Source organism: Lepisma saccharinum, chromosome 10 (genome assembly GCF_977018435.1).
Source record: "Lepisma saccharinum chromosome 10, izLepSacc3.1, whole genome shotgun sequence".
Classification (NCBI taxonomy): domain Eukaryota; kingdom Metazoa; phylum Arthropoda; class Insecta; order Zygentoma; family Lepismatidae; genus Lepisma; species Lepisma saccharinum.
The window spans coordinates 12,164,071-12,179,974 of record NC_139238.1 but is presented as its reverse complement, the minus strand read 5'-3'; the positions used below and the strand labels follow the sequence as shown (position 1 = coordinate 12,179,974).

Here is a 15,904-nt window from a genome sequence, read left to right as displayed (position 1 = left end):
CAATCTTCATCATCAGTGGAAGAACCATATGTCTCAGGAATGAACGTGGGGTCCACATCGGAATCATCATCAGAAAATAGATCTTCCATCTCCTCTTCTAGCCCGTCTTCTTCTTCCACTTCTTCCCACATTTTTAAAACCTTGGCGCAAAAATTGGGTTCACCCACTTTCGCTACATCGCTTAGTTTCCTTTTCCTAGATGTAGAAGGTCCTTCCTCCATTATAACTAAGTTCAAATCATCAACATCAATAATACTTGTGTGCAAGAAAACTGCACTACTGGAAGTATGTGTCCACGGGACACGCAAAAAAACTTACGTTATTGGAAATATGTGCCTCTCAGACACCGTAGGTTACAAAAAAGCTCTTATCAGCTAACACACAAGCGCGACCGACAACAATGAATCACACCACCAAACTAAGAAAAAATTTTTATGAAGGTATTGAGGAGCTCGCTTTACAGAAACATACAGGGTTCCCAGCACAACGAAAAAAGAAACCATGCGTGTCTGTCAGACACATACTTCCACTTCCAGTAAAGGGATATATATATATATAGTGTGTGTGTGTGTGTGTGTGCACGCGTGCGCGATTTGTAATTAATACACTTACAAGGGAGGTTATCTAAGTGTCCCCCTCCGATTTCCAAGAAACTTGGCATGTGTATACGCTGGTCAAGTCGTCTGCTGGGCCCGCGCATGGGTGCGGCCATATTGGCATTAAACGACCGGTTGCTACGTTGTTTGCTAAGGTCGGTAACATAGCGTTGGCTATAGAGCGTTGCTGAGGTTTTGGATAGATGAGCCGAGAACAATGAAGGAGGGAGAGTTAGCATGTAAAGAGAACCACTTTCGATGGTTTCAGATGCATAAGACAAGAAGGCGTCGTCGAAGGAAGGGCGCAAACAAGTATGAAGGAAAGAATATGATGTTAAGGAAAGCGATACTTAGATGTCGCACGTGTTGTGACTAGCACTTTTTCGAAAATTTTGCAGTAGTTTTCTTAATAATAGCTTTGTGTATATGCGAAGAGATGTTTATTACCTTTCTTTATATTTACGTGAACCAGATTAAATATTTTACGTAACCAATGTAGGCTCTATTCCTTTGTTGCAAGCCTATTACGAGGACAAAAGTGTTGAACACAACATGTGCCGTTTCCTCTGTCCATCATTATCTTTTATTATAATTCCAACTTATCACTTTATCATGTTCTTTTATGCAAAAATATTAGAATGAAAACAATTTCTTGTAATTAATAATGGGCTGCCAAGCTGAAAACACCTTCAGGTCGGTCAGTAGGCTCCGGGCGCCAGGAATTTATCCAGTAGCGTAACTAACATGCTCTGCGCCCCCCCCCCCCTCGCAACTTTCAGTTGTGCGCCCATACTCGTTTAAAAATATACAAATATATTTCTTTTCTAAAATATTAATTCACGCCCACATTTATATTAGGTATATAAAAAAAGAAAATGCATACATGTAATTGAATCAATGTAAAAACTGATACGAAATGTTAAGACAACAGAGAAACTAAAACATATATCTTATAATTATATATGAAAACAGACTGTTATTACAAAAATTACGATATTGTCAAATGATCATTAGCAGTCCTCGATCGATCTCACTCCTGACATTGTGCTTCTCCAGTAATTTCTGATGAATTTTAGCTTGGAAAATCATTTCGTCGAGGAAGATTTTTTAAACTTCTCTTTTCCGTTTGGTAAAAATTGTAGTAGGGTGCCAGCGTGTTATTTTGCCTGTCGTCTACCTTTCGGCTATTTAAACCATTCAGCTAATGAAGTTTTGTTTTTCTAATCTGGTAATCCACTTTCTACATACTTGTGATTAACATTTTGTGTTTGCAGTTAGGGGCATAAAATATAATATGTTCGGTTGAAAATATATTTTAACGCCGAAAGTGAACCTTTTGTGAACCGCACCGCGGAGGTATTATTTACGCCACTGCATTTATCACATGTTCAATCTTTCGTTCAATAGTCCTTAATGCACACAGCGATATGATTAACTCGGAAAAGGGGTGAATTTCCAAGAAGCGGGAAGATATGCTTCTAGGGGAGAGATTTCTTTCGTATTGCTGTCAGTTTGTCATTGTCAGTTGTGTTGTGTTCCTGTCATAAAATAACGTAATTGTTTCAACGTGATTTTATTTATCTCAATTCCTCATAATCTATAAATGGGAGTAAAATATTTTCGGTTAGAAATCGCTTATTTACGAGTTACGATTATTCAGAATTTCTGGAAATTCAAGAACATAATACATTTTGGAAAGTTCCATTCGTTTAAGATGTAAATGCGAACCTAATTTCCTGAAATAACCGACGTGATACACCTTGGGTTTACACATTTACTTTGGATGGAATAATAATAATTATAATACGGTGGAGGCACATAGTGGTTCGGATTACAATTTAAACTGTAGGTCCAGTCTCGATTAGCCTTACTGTGCATAAACTGGACTTAAAACACCAAATCAACCAATCAATAATAATATACCATTGTTATCTTCATATGCATTTATTATTGTTGTTGATATTAGTAGTAGTCCCTATTCATTTGTGGTTGCTGTTCCGGCTATTGACTGAAATCACTTTAGACACTCCCAATATTACTACTACTACTATTAAAATATGTCAATGGCCTGACTACCCCTTCAAGAATTTCTTTCGACGTCTATGACTATGTACTACACATATGTATTCTTCCGATCGAGAAAATGCATTGTAGTTTTTGAATACCCATTAGTGCAAAGGCGCGAAATATGCCTAATGTACACAATGATTGTCATCACACGCATCGCAATAAGACTTATCTGACCACAGACAAAAAACCATGCGACTTACGTTAATTTACCCGTCAACAAGCCTGTGTAGCGCAAACCGAAGAAATCGTTTCACTTTCATGGAAAGTGCCCGCTTTTGTTCTTTCATTTTCTCTTTAACTTGTCACCTGTAAGCAACCTGTACGTATTCTTCTGAATCTAATCTTTACAGTGGTGTAAGATACATATTACCATTTTCGTTGAAAACCCCTGTCACTAAGAACAAAAGGTATCCCTTGAGGTCCGTTTCCAATACTAACTGCATGGGGAAAGTACGGACAGCGCGTTGTACATTGCCAGGTATACCGTTGCTATGGCAACAGCGCCGGAAGTGACGTTCACTAGACCAGCGTATAGAGGGACCCAAAGGAAGAAATAAGTGTTCTTGTGTTTCAGCTAAAAATCGGTTTAATGGGGCAACCCCCCCAAAAAAAATATAAAGATGAGGTGAAATTGAAGTGGGGATCTGACCCCGAAACCACGTAAATATGGCATAGGAAGAAACAGGGGGCATAGGGCCTCTCTATACACCTGCCAAATTTCATGGAAATCGGAGGGGGACACAGGGGTCAGATCCCCATGTCAATTTGTCCTCATCTTGACATTTGAGGGGGGGTTTGCCCCCTAGAACAGCTTATTAGCCGTAACAAAAAACACGTATTTCTTCCTTTGGACCGCTCTATACACCTGCCAAGTTTCATGTAAATCGGAGGGGGACACAGGGGTCAGATCCCCACTTCAATTTGTCCTCATCTTCACATTTGAGGGGGGGGTTTGCCCCCTAGAACAGTTTATTAGCCGAAACAAAGAAATACGTATTTCTTCCTTTGGACCGCTCTATACACCTGCCAAGTTTCATGTAAATTGGAGGGGACACTTAGATAACCTCCCTTGTAAGTAAACTGTTTAACGTAAAATTGATAGCATTAACTTGAAATATTCGGTGAACAATAAACACAACGACGTTATAGTTACGTCACAACGCAAAGAATAATAGTAACTATAATAAGTAAGTCTGTGTCTAGGCGTCCGAAATTGGGGCTCCAAATTTCATTCTAAGATTTATTTTCAGGTTAATATAGCAAAAGAAAACTGTCCAGCTTTCGGAAAATTCTCGTCTGTTTTCATCTGGGCCTAATGCTGCAGCGTCAATAGTACCCACCTTAATCAGTCACTGTCTACGACAGACCTGTGCTTTTTAGCTCGACCACAAGGGAAAAAACCTTCCGTCGAAAGCGTTCGCGAATCTTTCCTGCCGTTACCGGTGCTCGGGGCAGTGTTGTCAGGTCAGACTTGGAAAAATCGGGAGATTGTTCCTTGGAAAACCAGCTCTGCTACAAAATCCGATGATCTTAATAGTAGCAGATGAACGACGTTCTCGGGGGCGGGGGGCGGCATAGGCGTGCGCACTGGGGGGCAAGGGGATGTCTGCAGATTTTTTCCAGCGAGGGGGAAACAATGTATTTTTATCAGGCGGGTAAACTAGGCATATTACCCCGTATAATGTTGCCCTCTCAGAAAACACCACTTGAGTTTAAAATTAACACGTTCCTACACCCCTATTATAATAATGGTTGTAAATTACTGTGACTGAAATCAACTCATACGACTGAAATAATAGGTACCTTTATGTCAACATTCATTTTCCAGAAGGGGAGGGGGTGGCGACCATCCTTACACTTCCTTCTGGACGTCCATGCCGCTATATAATTTTGTAGAAAATTAAATATTTAAGTATAGAATAGTATATTAAGGATAGAAAATTAAGTATTTTCAAGCCGATGAAAGTTCCAAGCAACTACGGGGAGGGGGTGCATTATTTCCTTTGTGATTGAACTATGCCGCTTCGTTCTCTAGCAAATTTCTTGTTATTAACACTCACATGCTTTATTCGTCAGTTATGCTGCCTCTATGTTGCTGCACATGTATAAAATAATTTGCCCACGCTACGAAGTCAGTGTTTCTACCTAGTAAGGCAAGGACGTTTCACTGTGTTTGTGTCACTACATTCATTTCATCAGTTTTTCATTCATTCATATTGTCGTACTTATCCGTAGACGCACAAAAGCGACGTAAAATAACTAAAATAGAAATAGATTTTCGGGTGGGATAAAATACAACCATCTAAAATAGTAATGTAGTAATAGTAATAAAATAATAATAATGTCCTAGCACAATCGAGTATGGTTTGGCATAATTTCACAGTTCAAACAGCACTTTTCATGGCTGAGTGGAGTTCCACTCTATCTCTACCCTCCATGTTCAAGTAAGATGAGCAGGAAACGTGTTTTTGAGCAGGCCGTTGGAGGTTCCATAGCAATAGTTTATTAAGGAATACCCGAGAAATCAATAGGTCTGGCAACACTGACGTGAGCCGGGCTGAAGCCCCCTGTCCTTTCCCCCCCTACCGCCAGCTGATCGGTGGGGTTCTGCGCAGGTTTCTTTCCTTGAGGTTCCACTATACAAATCCCCTGCTCTTACCAACTACTCCACGGCGCATGGTGTAGGTGTCCCATATTTTAGGTCAATTGCCGGTGACAGCACGTAAACAAGTGATAAGTTCGTCTGATTACTTTGGTTGACCCTCCATGAAAAAAAACCTGCGGACATCCATGTGCAAGACAGTACTTGGAGCGAACACCCTTCGATTGGTTGGTTGATTTAGTGTTTTAAGTCCACTTTATACACAGTAAGGTTAATCGGAACTGGACCTACAGTTCAAGGTAGGATCCTAACCGCTACGTGCCTACACGGGTATCGAACCCGTGACCCCTGGATTGCAAGGCGACGACGCTACCACTGTGCCATCGGGGAGGCCCAACACCCTTCGAGAATGGTGTCAGTCTTCATACCTTGGACTGGAAGCGGGAATCTTTCGAATTGCACTTCGACTGCAGCGCCAAATAGGATCAGTAGATAAAACTAATAAGACTTTATTTTCCCCGTGTTTCAAACACTTGTTTTTTCACCATATAGAACACACGTACCATTTTTAAAATTTCTGGAAATTACATTTCCACACATTAGAAGAACTACAACCAACATCTGGCTGACTCGAGTTCCACGATTTGAAACAAGTGGAAAACTAGTGCAGAAGTCTGTTAAAAAAGACTACATTTTCGAGTCCTGCGTGATACGAACTCAAATGCTAGTTTAATTGACGCTTTCAAACTGACGTAACTTCCGACAAGACCGCACTTCAATCCTGCATTTTTGGACCTTTCGGACAGAACCTAAGAGTATATAGTCCATTGTGTAGAATTTTGTGATTTTTGTAATACGCTCACAAGTAATAACTGTTCTTTCGTTTCCTCGTTCGTTTGCGAAGTCCACAGAACGTTAGCAGTAACACACGCCGATTGTGTGTGTTTGTGTGTTACATAATTACCAGGACTGAACCGATTACGATGTATCGATATCGGCCGATACCAGTCGTGTCGGAATCGTACAGTATCAGTTGGGTTCTATTGACCGATACAAACCAAAATTTCCTGTCATTTCGTGGTACGCCGAGTCTAACTATTGATTTGATTGATTGATTTGGTTTTTAAGTCCACTTTATGCACAGTAAGGCTAATCGGGACTGGACCTACAGTTTAAAGTAGGATCCGAATCACTATGTGCCTCCACCGGGTATCGAATCCGAGAGTCTAATTAACCTGGAAGTTAAGCAAATTTTGAATTTTCCATTGATTTTGTACCAATATTATATGGAAAAAACTGTATTTTGTGATTACATAACAGTTATTTTATTTTCGAACCTATTTTTAACGGGCGAAAGTTCGTCTTATAGGTCGGCAAATGCAGTAACTTTGCAATTGAAATATAGAGGTAAATATTTAATTCAAAATTAAGTACAAAATGTTCTAATAAGTTGTTTATTTGCTTTCAACCACCATATATAAACCAGGTTTAAAATTTGTATGCAGTGCAGTAGAACACTATGTGCTACGTTACTGATTTCTTCTTTCTGCTAGCCAGATGATGAACCTGATCTTTTAATTTCACCTTTAGCCTCCGAGCAACCAATCAGGACGCCCTTGTCGTCAAAAATCTTGGCAGTGACGCTGTGGTTGCCAACTGCCATAGCTAGAGCGGTTTTCTGAGATTCAAAATCCATGTTGAAATTCTTTGGAGATCTTCTTAGCAAGCCCTGTAACCAAAGTTATAAGTTATTTTGTTAATTACATGAGCAATTAGTCCAAAGTGAAGACAATCCATGCATTTACCTCTTGAAAACAAACACTAACGTTCTATTGAAAAGTATAATACTTAACTCTTAAGCGATCACAAAAAATATTGAAAGTGATTACATTTTTTCAGCGATAGGCAGGGTGATAGATTTGCAAAATAGTTTTGCTGCAACAGTGTGGCCATTCTCAGTGGCTTTTCAAGGCGAACATTCCAAAAATTCAAGGGTATAGGCAGATGTTTTCTCTATTTCAACCTGTATTCCCGCCACTCAACCTCCCCCCCCCCCAAACACACACAAATATATTAACACTATAAAGAATCTGTGTGAATCCAATCCTATCCAAAAATGCACATTCAATTCAATTAAAAAATTAAATTATTCAATTTAGGGTGCGGATTTTACATTTGCCATTTCCCAAATTCAGGCTCGAAATACAGAGCATTCCGTGACATTCGCTACGAGACTCGGCGGAAAGCGGCCCGGCGGTCAGCGCCGGGCCGCTTGCCGCCGGGTCTCGTAGCGAATGTCACGGAATGCTCTGTACATCTACAAACACAAGTCACAAATGTTACGGGACATACTAATCTGTGACATGGTTAATTATACAAGAATTTCAAACTCCTTCAAGGTATCTAATCTTTCAATAATTTTCAGTCTGTGTAATAGATTGTTCTTCACGGGGCACTAACAAAGTAAACGGATACAAATCAGTAACTAAACTGTGAAAAACTTGGCTCAGGGCATTTATAAATATGTACAAATTGAATGGAATTTGGATTAATTAAAGTTGTAGCTTTCACGCCTACGGGGAAAAATTCACACAGAATGCACGTATAATTCCCGGAGGCAAAAATTCATGCATAATTAACGGAATTCAAGGAATTCCCGGTGAGTAGCCACCCTGTGTAACGAACATGATAATTAGGACTCGGAAGTTGATTAAAAATATTTTTTCTGAGCCTTGGAAACCACGCTAAATCTAATATCAAGCCGTTTTCCATAGGTTGGAACCAGAGAACATTGTATTTATGTTTCATTTTTTGCATTTTTCGGCCTTTTTGGCTGTTGAGTCATTATTCAGTGTTTTTTGCCGTCTTTACTGCATTTTTCTTCATCTTTGAGGTTTATTTTGCTTGTTTCCTGTTGTTTCGTGAATTTTAAATGCTAACATAATTTATGAAGCCTATTTAAATATCCTGACATGGTCTTTTTAGAAATTAGGTGAATGACTTACACAGAAAAATCTTCTTAAAGTAAAAATGTAGAAAACTGCACTACACTAGCAATTATTTGCTTAATTTAAACACCAAACAACAGGTTTTGTCTAATTATTCAAGTACTCTGTGGTAATTTATGAAAAAATCAAGCTTCCATTTTAAGAGCGAAAGTTACTTTTAGGTCATTTTTTAAACAATTTTGAGGTCATTCTACAGGTTATTTTTCAAGATCTTTTGTATGTCATAAACTTCCAAGCCCCAATGAAAATATTCTTACAAAGGAAAATGTAGCAGAAAGTCAAAAAAGTATGTGAAATACATTTACGTTATTGCAAAATATATTCACAAAAAATTAACTAAAAATTATCTTGATTGGCATGCACATAAATATTTCCATTTCGCTAAGCTAAATAAAATCACCTATTGATTTGTTTCTATTTACTACCTAATCGGATTATTTATTCAAAAACTAAAGACTAAAAATTGTTTGTGGCCGCCATGCTGATTCAAGGTGCACACGACAGATGTAATAGTCGGTAATGAAAATCCTTATTATTACCATTGTATTTAATGGTTGACATATTTAGTTCAACAATATGTTTTAAATGAATGAATGAATCCTACAGTACCAAAGAAAATTAAGTTGAGTACACCTTCACTACCATATTATTTTTTCTAGTCTAGCACTGCTTTACAACATTCTTCCTCAAGTGACTTGTCTGCGCAATGCCTTGTGGGAACAGAAGTCTACCAACAAGTGCAGTAACGAGTGTTGTGTGAGGTAAAAACTTGCAGATGAGCAAGTATCACAGAACTAGATCATGGAAAATCAAGCAGGAACCTAGCCTCGTGTGATTCTGGCATAAGATTATAGGTAAGCTAGATCTAGTTCTTTTGCATACCTTCTTTACCGGACACTTTGCTATGGGGAAGGCGCCAACTGTTGTGAGAGCAAAGAGTTCCATCTTCCCATTCCTTCCCGAACCCTCTCTGTTTTTCAGTTGTTCGCAGGCGTTGACTATCCTCTTTGACTGAGGCGATTTTCCCTCTATTGTGTACAGGACCTGTGTAAGAATACATATTAGATTAAAACGTGTGTTCATTCACTTACTGACAGCTGTAACTGAATATTTGGCCATGTACCTGCAGGATACACAATAACACACATGAAATTGACAATATCTAGAGCCTAGATGATAATGTAGGGTGTCTACCAAAATAATAAATCCAAAATTCTTGAACTTTTTAATGAATTTCTTGACCTTATATTTTTCTTGACCCTTTCCCCTTTTCCTTAACATTTAATTAATCGCCCCTTAATTAAGAATAGTTGGAAATTACGAAAATAGGTTATTTATTCAATGATAAACCCCAACCATGTGGCCGGTTAAGATGAGAACTGAAGCTGTACTTTAACAAAGAGATTTAATTTAGACTTGTTTTAATTATAATATAATATATAATATATTATAATATAATTTATTTACAATTATTAATACATGTATAAATTAATGCTTCAGACTTTATCCTGGAAGGAGAATTGTCACAGTACTTTAATATTTTTACAAAACTTCATGCATACAAGAATGTTAAAATCTAAACCACAATTCAATACAATTATAGATTTCCGAATATTCAATTTTATCAAATCCCAGTACAGAAGGAACTGTAAAATATAGCAAAAATTCTTGACCACAAGCACAATTCTTGACTATTTCTTGACTGGTAGACATCCTGTAATGTATAGCTACATGAACGCTCGAAATCTTGTGCAGAACGGTTTGGAGATGAGCATCATCGAGTTACTGACATGGGACATACGGAATTACCTTCTGTAGCTCAACGTAGTATGAACAATAAAGAAATGGAGCAGGATAGATCAGGAGGTATGCAGAGCCCGGAGGAGCCAGTATGTTCCAAGGATTGGCAGTCCACTGCAGCAACATTTCCAACAAGGTGTACAAGGTTACATAAACCACCTTGCACTCCTGATTAGATTTGTTATGATCGTTGTTATTATTATTAATTTTTTGCAGCCAAGAGGAATGTTGTTATATATTATTGGGAAAGTTAAGTATGCACTAAAACAGGCAGAAATTCAAATTATACGTATGTGTATTGTTGTCATGGAAACGTATTGTTGACTTTATGTATCTGTTATGGAGTTATAGAAATGTTCAAACCCAAGTGTTTAATTTGATATTATACAAATTATGTTAGTAATACACAAATATCGAAAATAATAATAATAATAATAATATTTTGATCCAACTTGAAATTTTGACAAGAAATGGCTCCTCAGAAAAGTATCCTTGAAACTACACATAGTAATGTTATTGATTATAAATTTTTAAAATTTTGTATTCAAGGAAGACCAAAAACTGTTTTAGATACAGTGTGACACATTGTGATTAAACGGTAATGTGAAATAAATTAACAGTAACTACTATTCAGGTAATGACAGACTTACATCAAACTTTCCCAAGTCTTCGCTGATCCTAGGGAAACCCTTTGGTACCAATTTGCAGCCCTTGAAGTTCAGTGTGAAGTTTCCGTTTTCAATGGACCATTTTCGATTCGGGCAGTCGCAGTCCCTTGCGTAGTGGACTTTCAGGAGGAAACTCTGACGATCCTTGCCGCACTGAAAGTAGGGCGGAAGAGCAATACTATAAAAACAATTACATTATTTAAATTCTTTGCCCCACACTGGGCGGCATGTATAACAAAAATTCAATACACAAAATAAATTAGGAATTGTCACAAAACTGTGTGTGTGTTCTGGTTGCATCATCATAATCATGCAATTTCTATTAATTGAGATAAGGCAGATTCTGGATATGACAGTCGTCGATCGATGTCACAGATATCTTCCAGTAGAAACTGTATTCGTGTGCACCGACAAAATAGAAGAGCATAAGTTCGATTGTGAACTTACAAAACCAAAAACATATGTACTTCAGATTTCCAAAAATAGACTAAAATACACCATAATTTCAGCCTGGATTTTGCCTTAAAAGCCTATTTTGTTCCATAAACAGATTCGTGGGCTTTCAACACAGAATTTCGCTTTTTTGTTAGACAATCCCTATGTGTAAAATTAATTGTGCCTAAAAGTACCGATTTATATTATTATTGCCAATAAGTGCCTCAAATGCTTAAAAAGAGTCACAGAGAATAACGTATCAAGTGAAAATAAATGTGTGTTCAGATGTCCCCCTGCTTGAGCATAGCTTAGATCATTTTAAAGGTGGGTGTTTAATTTTACAGCTGTGTAAAAAGTCATAAATTGAAATTGGGCATTCCATCACAAAGTACCTCTGAATTTCTATTTTGAAAATGAAATCCAATGCTATAACTTTATTCTATCTAAAATTGTTACTTGGATAGAAATTAAAGTACTACAACATAATTTAGTTAATAGTAGAAGGTATTTTACATATTGTTTGCTTAACTTTGATTTTCTTTTGTTTTGTATTGTGTCCTGCCCGTGACACACGCACACAGCTTCTCACTACTCTTAATACTTGAATTATACAATTAAATAAGCAAGGAAATACATAATTAAGTACTGTTATCCTAGTGGGATATAATCTAATTCAAATCTTTTTATTTAGTATTGTATTCGATTAGTGTTCTGAACTATCTCTCTTTAGATAATCTAATATAATCTGAACGAATCTAATATTATTACACGTATCATCATTGAAACGTTTCTCTTTAAGTATGTATGAATACAATATAATTATAACAATTGTAAAAACAACATAACTAATACCATTAATGATTCCTTTTTAGTAGTATCGAGTATGATATCCCAATGATTGTAAATCGGTCTGTTCTGGATACCAGAACAAGCCTGGTAAAAATGAGCATATTGATTAGTTTATTTTTTTTGTTTCTTTCTATTTTCTCTCAACATTGACATATAACCCAAGGGTTTTCAAACTTTTAGCCTCCCATCCGCTGCCAAAATCTGCTCGCGGCTCCCCTCAATAATAATACGTAATAATAGATAAATACATGTGATGACATCATGAAAGATCAACGCAAATTCTCTTCATGTGTTGATTTACTGTTGGTACATGTAAAAGTAATTAAGATACAATGTGTATGATTAATACAGGTGGTGTACAGTTTTTTAATGTTTATGGGCTGGTGTGATTTCATTCAGCCATACGATGATCATGAGATAAAAAGGATAAAAAAAAGCCGGATTATACACGTTAAAAACAGGCATACAGCAATGATTGGATTTCTTCATTTAATTATAGAACTGTTTGTTCTAACAATGCGCTCAATGTACGAAAGCAATCACCAATGATCTCATCTTTAATCTTTCTCTCACAAAGCAACAACTTCCTTTTAAAGGCTGCCAACTTGTCTGAAAGGTGCAGGATTTCCTTGTACCTTGTAGTACAGGTACATTCAGAACATTCAGTGTTTGGAAAATATCAGAAAGGTATGCCAATTTCTGTACTAAGACACTATCAATGAAGTTTTCAACATTGGCGTGGTTTTATTCTAGAAGATGGGAGTGCAGTTCCTGTCTAAGTTCAAAAACACGGAGATGACATAGCCGATGGACAAGCAACGTGAGTTGAAATGATACAGATTAAAGAAATTGATGTAAGCTTTCCTGGCGACGAATGATAAAAGATTGATATATTTTTGTGAACACGTTTTTGAATTTTCAGAAAAAAAATTCCAAATTTTGGCGCCTCCGTAAGGAGGCGTGCCTCACAGATTGAATTATAACCTATTAAAATTAAACAATAATGAGAATACACAAAACTGGGTGACAGAATTCTTAGGATATTGAACCACTGGGTTATTTAGACATCAAGAGCATGACCTTGAAACCCTCTTCAGGGTGATCCGCCAATTTCTTGTTCACAAAACACAGCTCTACGCCTCTGTTTCTTACCTTTGCCCATTTGGCGCTCTCACCAGGAACAGCCAGTTGATGAAACAGCAAGAAAACGAAAAAAAGCTGAAGATGCAGACCAATCATCATTGAAACCCGCTGAAAACACCTCCAGACGAGTATGACAATTATTTTGGCTACGTCTCTTGTTCTTCCCACAGGATGCCAGTCTCTATCCATTCATATGGTGCTTGCGTAATGCCATTCCCACCGACAATTCAGCGAATATCCGTTGTATTCTCTATCTGCGATCTGTTATGATACTGTGTATAGGATTGCCTCAGTGCGTACGTCAGCTGTGGCATAAAAGGCAGGAACATTGCGAAGATGGGGGAAGTGGGCATAAATAGGTGTTTTCGCGATTAATAATTCGTTGCATAACTTATGGAGACATATCTAGTTCACAGGCCTTGGGGCTATGGTGGAAGGAAGTTTGATTTACGTAAAATCCAGTGAGGTCAAAGCCAAACAAAGGAATAGTGTGCGAACTCGGCATAGTATTGATACGATTACGCAAGCTTAGTTATTCATGGGTACCCGCACAATTGATTGGAATAGAGGTCAAAATCAAGGTTGAGTCAAGTAGAATTGTATCAAAGTCGGGTGACGTAATGGTAAAGAGAATTCACGAGTCCTTGCTTTGAAAAAATGGATGTATTCTTTACCGGCATGCGGGAGACCCGGGTTCGATCCCCGGGTTGGTTGAGCTTAGGTGGGAATTTTTTCCACTCAGGTTGTCAATGGATATCTGGGCTGCGGTCAACCCGGGAGTAACGGCTGACGGAGGGTGGTGCTGATCTCTCCCACTCTTTGGACATATCTCTGAAGGTCAATGCTATTCTTATTAACGAAACCTTTCCTGCATTTCGTTGTTAGTAAGAGTTTTCTCGCATAGAAAATGAAGCTTCTTAGAAGATAAGCTGTACAACTGTAATCAAGAGTTACAAGTTGTGGCATAGCGCAATGTTTAAAATTTCCCTTATAGCTATTACCACAATTGTGTTTAGAATTGAGCCTAAACCAGTGCTCAAAGTCAGGGGGGATCCGGGGGGATGGTATCCTCCCAGCTAACAAAATTTTCGGAAAGCATCCCCCAGCTGTCTAATTGTCATGTTAAATCGTGGGAGCGTACCCAAGCTAACTCCAAGGTTCGATTAAACATCCCACAGTCAACATTTTTTCACTTAAAGCGCTGGTTAAACCAATACTTAAAGTGGCTTCCATCAATAGCCGGAACGCCAACCAGAAATGAATAGACACAAGTACTACTACTACTAATAATAACAATGACAATAACTACTATTAAGTTAGCCTGATACAAACCAGCCTGAATACTTTGCGCACGTGAATATAGCACCCGAAAGAAAATCCAAAACACACCTGGGGAGTTGCCTATCGTTACATGTTGCCAAACGTTACATAGTACATGTGTAAATAAAATTACAAAATAAAACAACATATCAAAATAATAATGGTATATGTTAGTAGTAGTGGTTTCGATACTTTTCAAGTCGGCTTGTTATTATTATTATTATTATTGTGTTCATCATAACTAAATATTGTGGTATGCTCATATATAATCGTGCATCTGTGTTGACACACACACAATTATTTTTCGTTAAAATCAAATGTTTTTTTAGTTTTATTCTCGTCCATAAAAGATGCCGTTACGGAGTTCCATTGCCTACCGCCAAAAAGAGAAGCACTGATTATTATTATTATTATTATTATTATTATGTACACTTTAATATACCTGAATAAAACAATAGTTCGTCCTATTCTTGAATATCCTAATGAATTATAGTTCCTGACAGGAAGAATTACCTTCAAAAAGTTGAATTTGTTCAAAAACTTTTTATCAGGTTATTATGCACGAAATTAAGAAGAATTACTGTGAAAAGCATTATTCTGAATGGTTAACACAGTTGAATATGTCTACCTTAGAAGGAAAATGAAATGGACAATTTTTTTACAGAAGATTTTATCTTTTCAAATAGATAGTGAGTACTATTTGAATAGTGTATATTATAGTAAAATTCCCAGATAGAGGAACAGCCTAAAAAAAACAACTAAATATTACGTATCAGAACGTACGTGGGTTGAGAACAAAAACGAAACAGATTTATCTCAGTATTCTATCCAGTAATTCTGATGTAGTAATATGTTCCGAATAGAGAAGAACATACATAACTATACAATGTTCAAATGGGTGTCCTCTAATTTTAATTGGCGATTTTAACATACGATAAATCACGGGCACTAACTGCAATTTACTAAATTCCGGATTGATTGATTGGTTGGTTTGGTGTTTTAAGTCCACTTTATGCACAGTAAGGCTAATCGGGACTGGACCTTATAACCAGTGTGCTGGCAGTGGAGGTCAACAACCCTTCTAAGCACAAACGTTGCCATGTAACTTCGTTGAAGAGATATTTGCCCAGGTGTGTTGATAACATGAATTGAAACTAGGTCACTATGCCTCTCGACCATTCATTGTTTATTAGACTAATCCCTTTCTTTGTATTGTTTTTTTTTTAATGTTTTGTAATACTAAAGATAATGTTACGTGTTTGATAATTGTAAGAGTGTATGTAAAAATTCAACATATGGAAAATCATTGTAAAAGAGTATATACAGGGTGCACCTAAAATAATTTGTATGTCATAGAATTTCCAGTTTCTGGTTCAGACTTTATTTTACAGGATTTTACTGCGGAACCTGTGT

General features: G+C 37.3%; 1 protein-coding gene across 1 annotated transcript; it reads right to left on the bottom strand.

The window, feature by feature from the left end:
• Positions 1–6,712: 6,712 nt before the first annotated feature.
• LOC145994205 (uncharacterized) lies at positions 6,713–13,390 on the bottom strand. Its single transcript, XM_083130301.1, has 4 exons — positions 13,181–13,390; positions 10,727–10,897; positions 9,159–9,320; positions 6,713–6,997 (listed from the first exon to the last, which is right to left on the bottom strand). The coding sequence occupies exons 1-4, from the start codon at positions 13,358–13,360 to the stop codon at positions 6,818–6,820; spliced, it is 693 nt and encodes a 230-aa protein (XP_082986427.1). The 5' UTR covers positions 13,361–13,390; the 3' UTR covers positions 6,713–6,817.
• Positions 13,391–15,904: the final 2,514 nt, after the last annotated feature.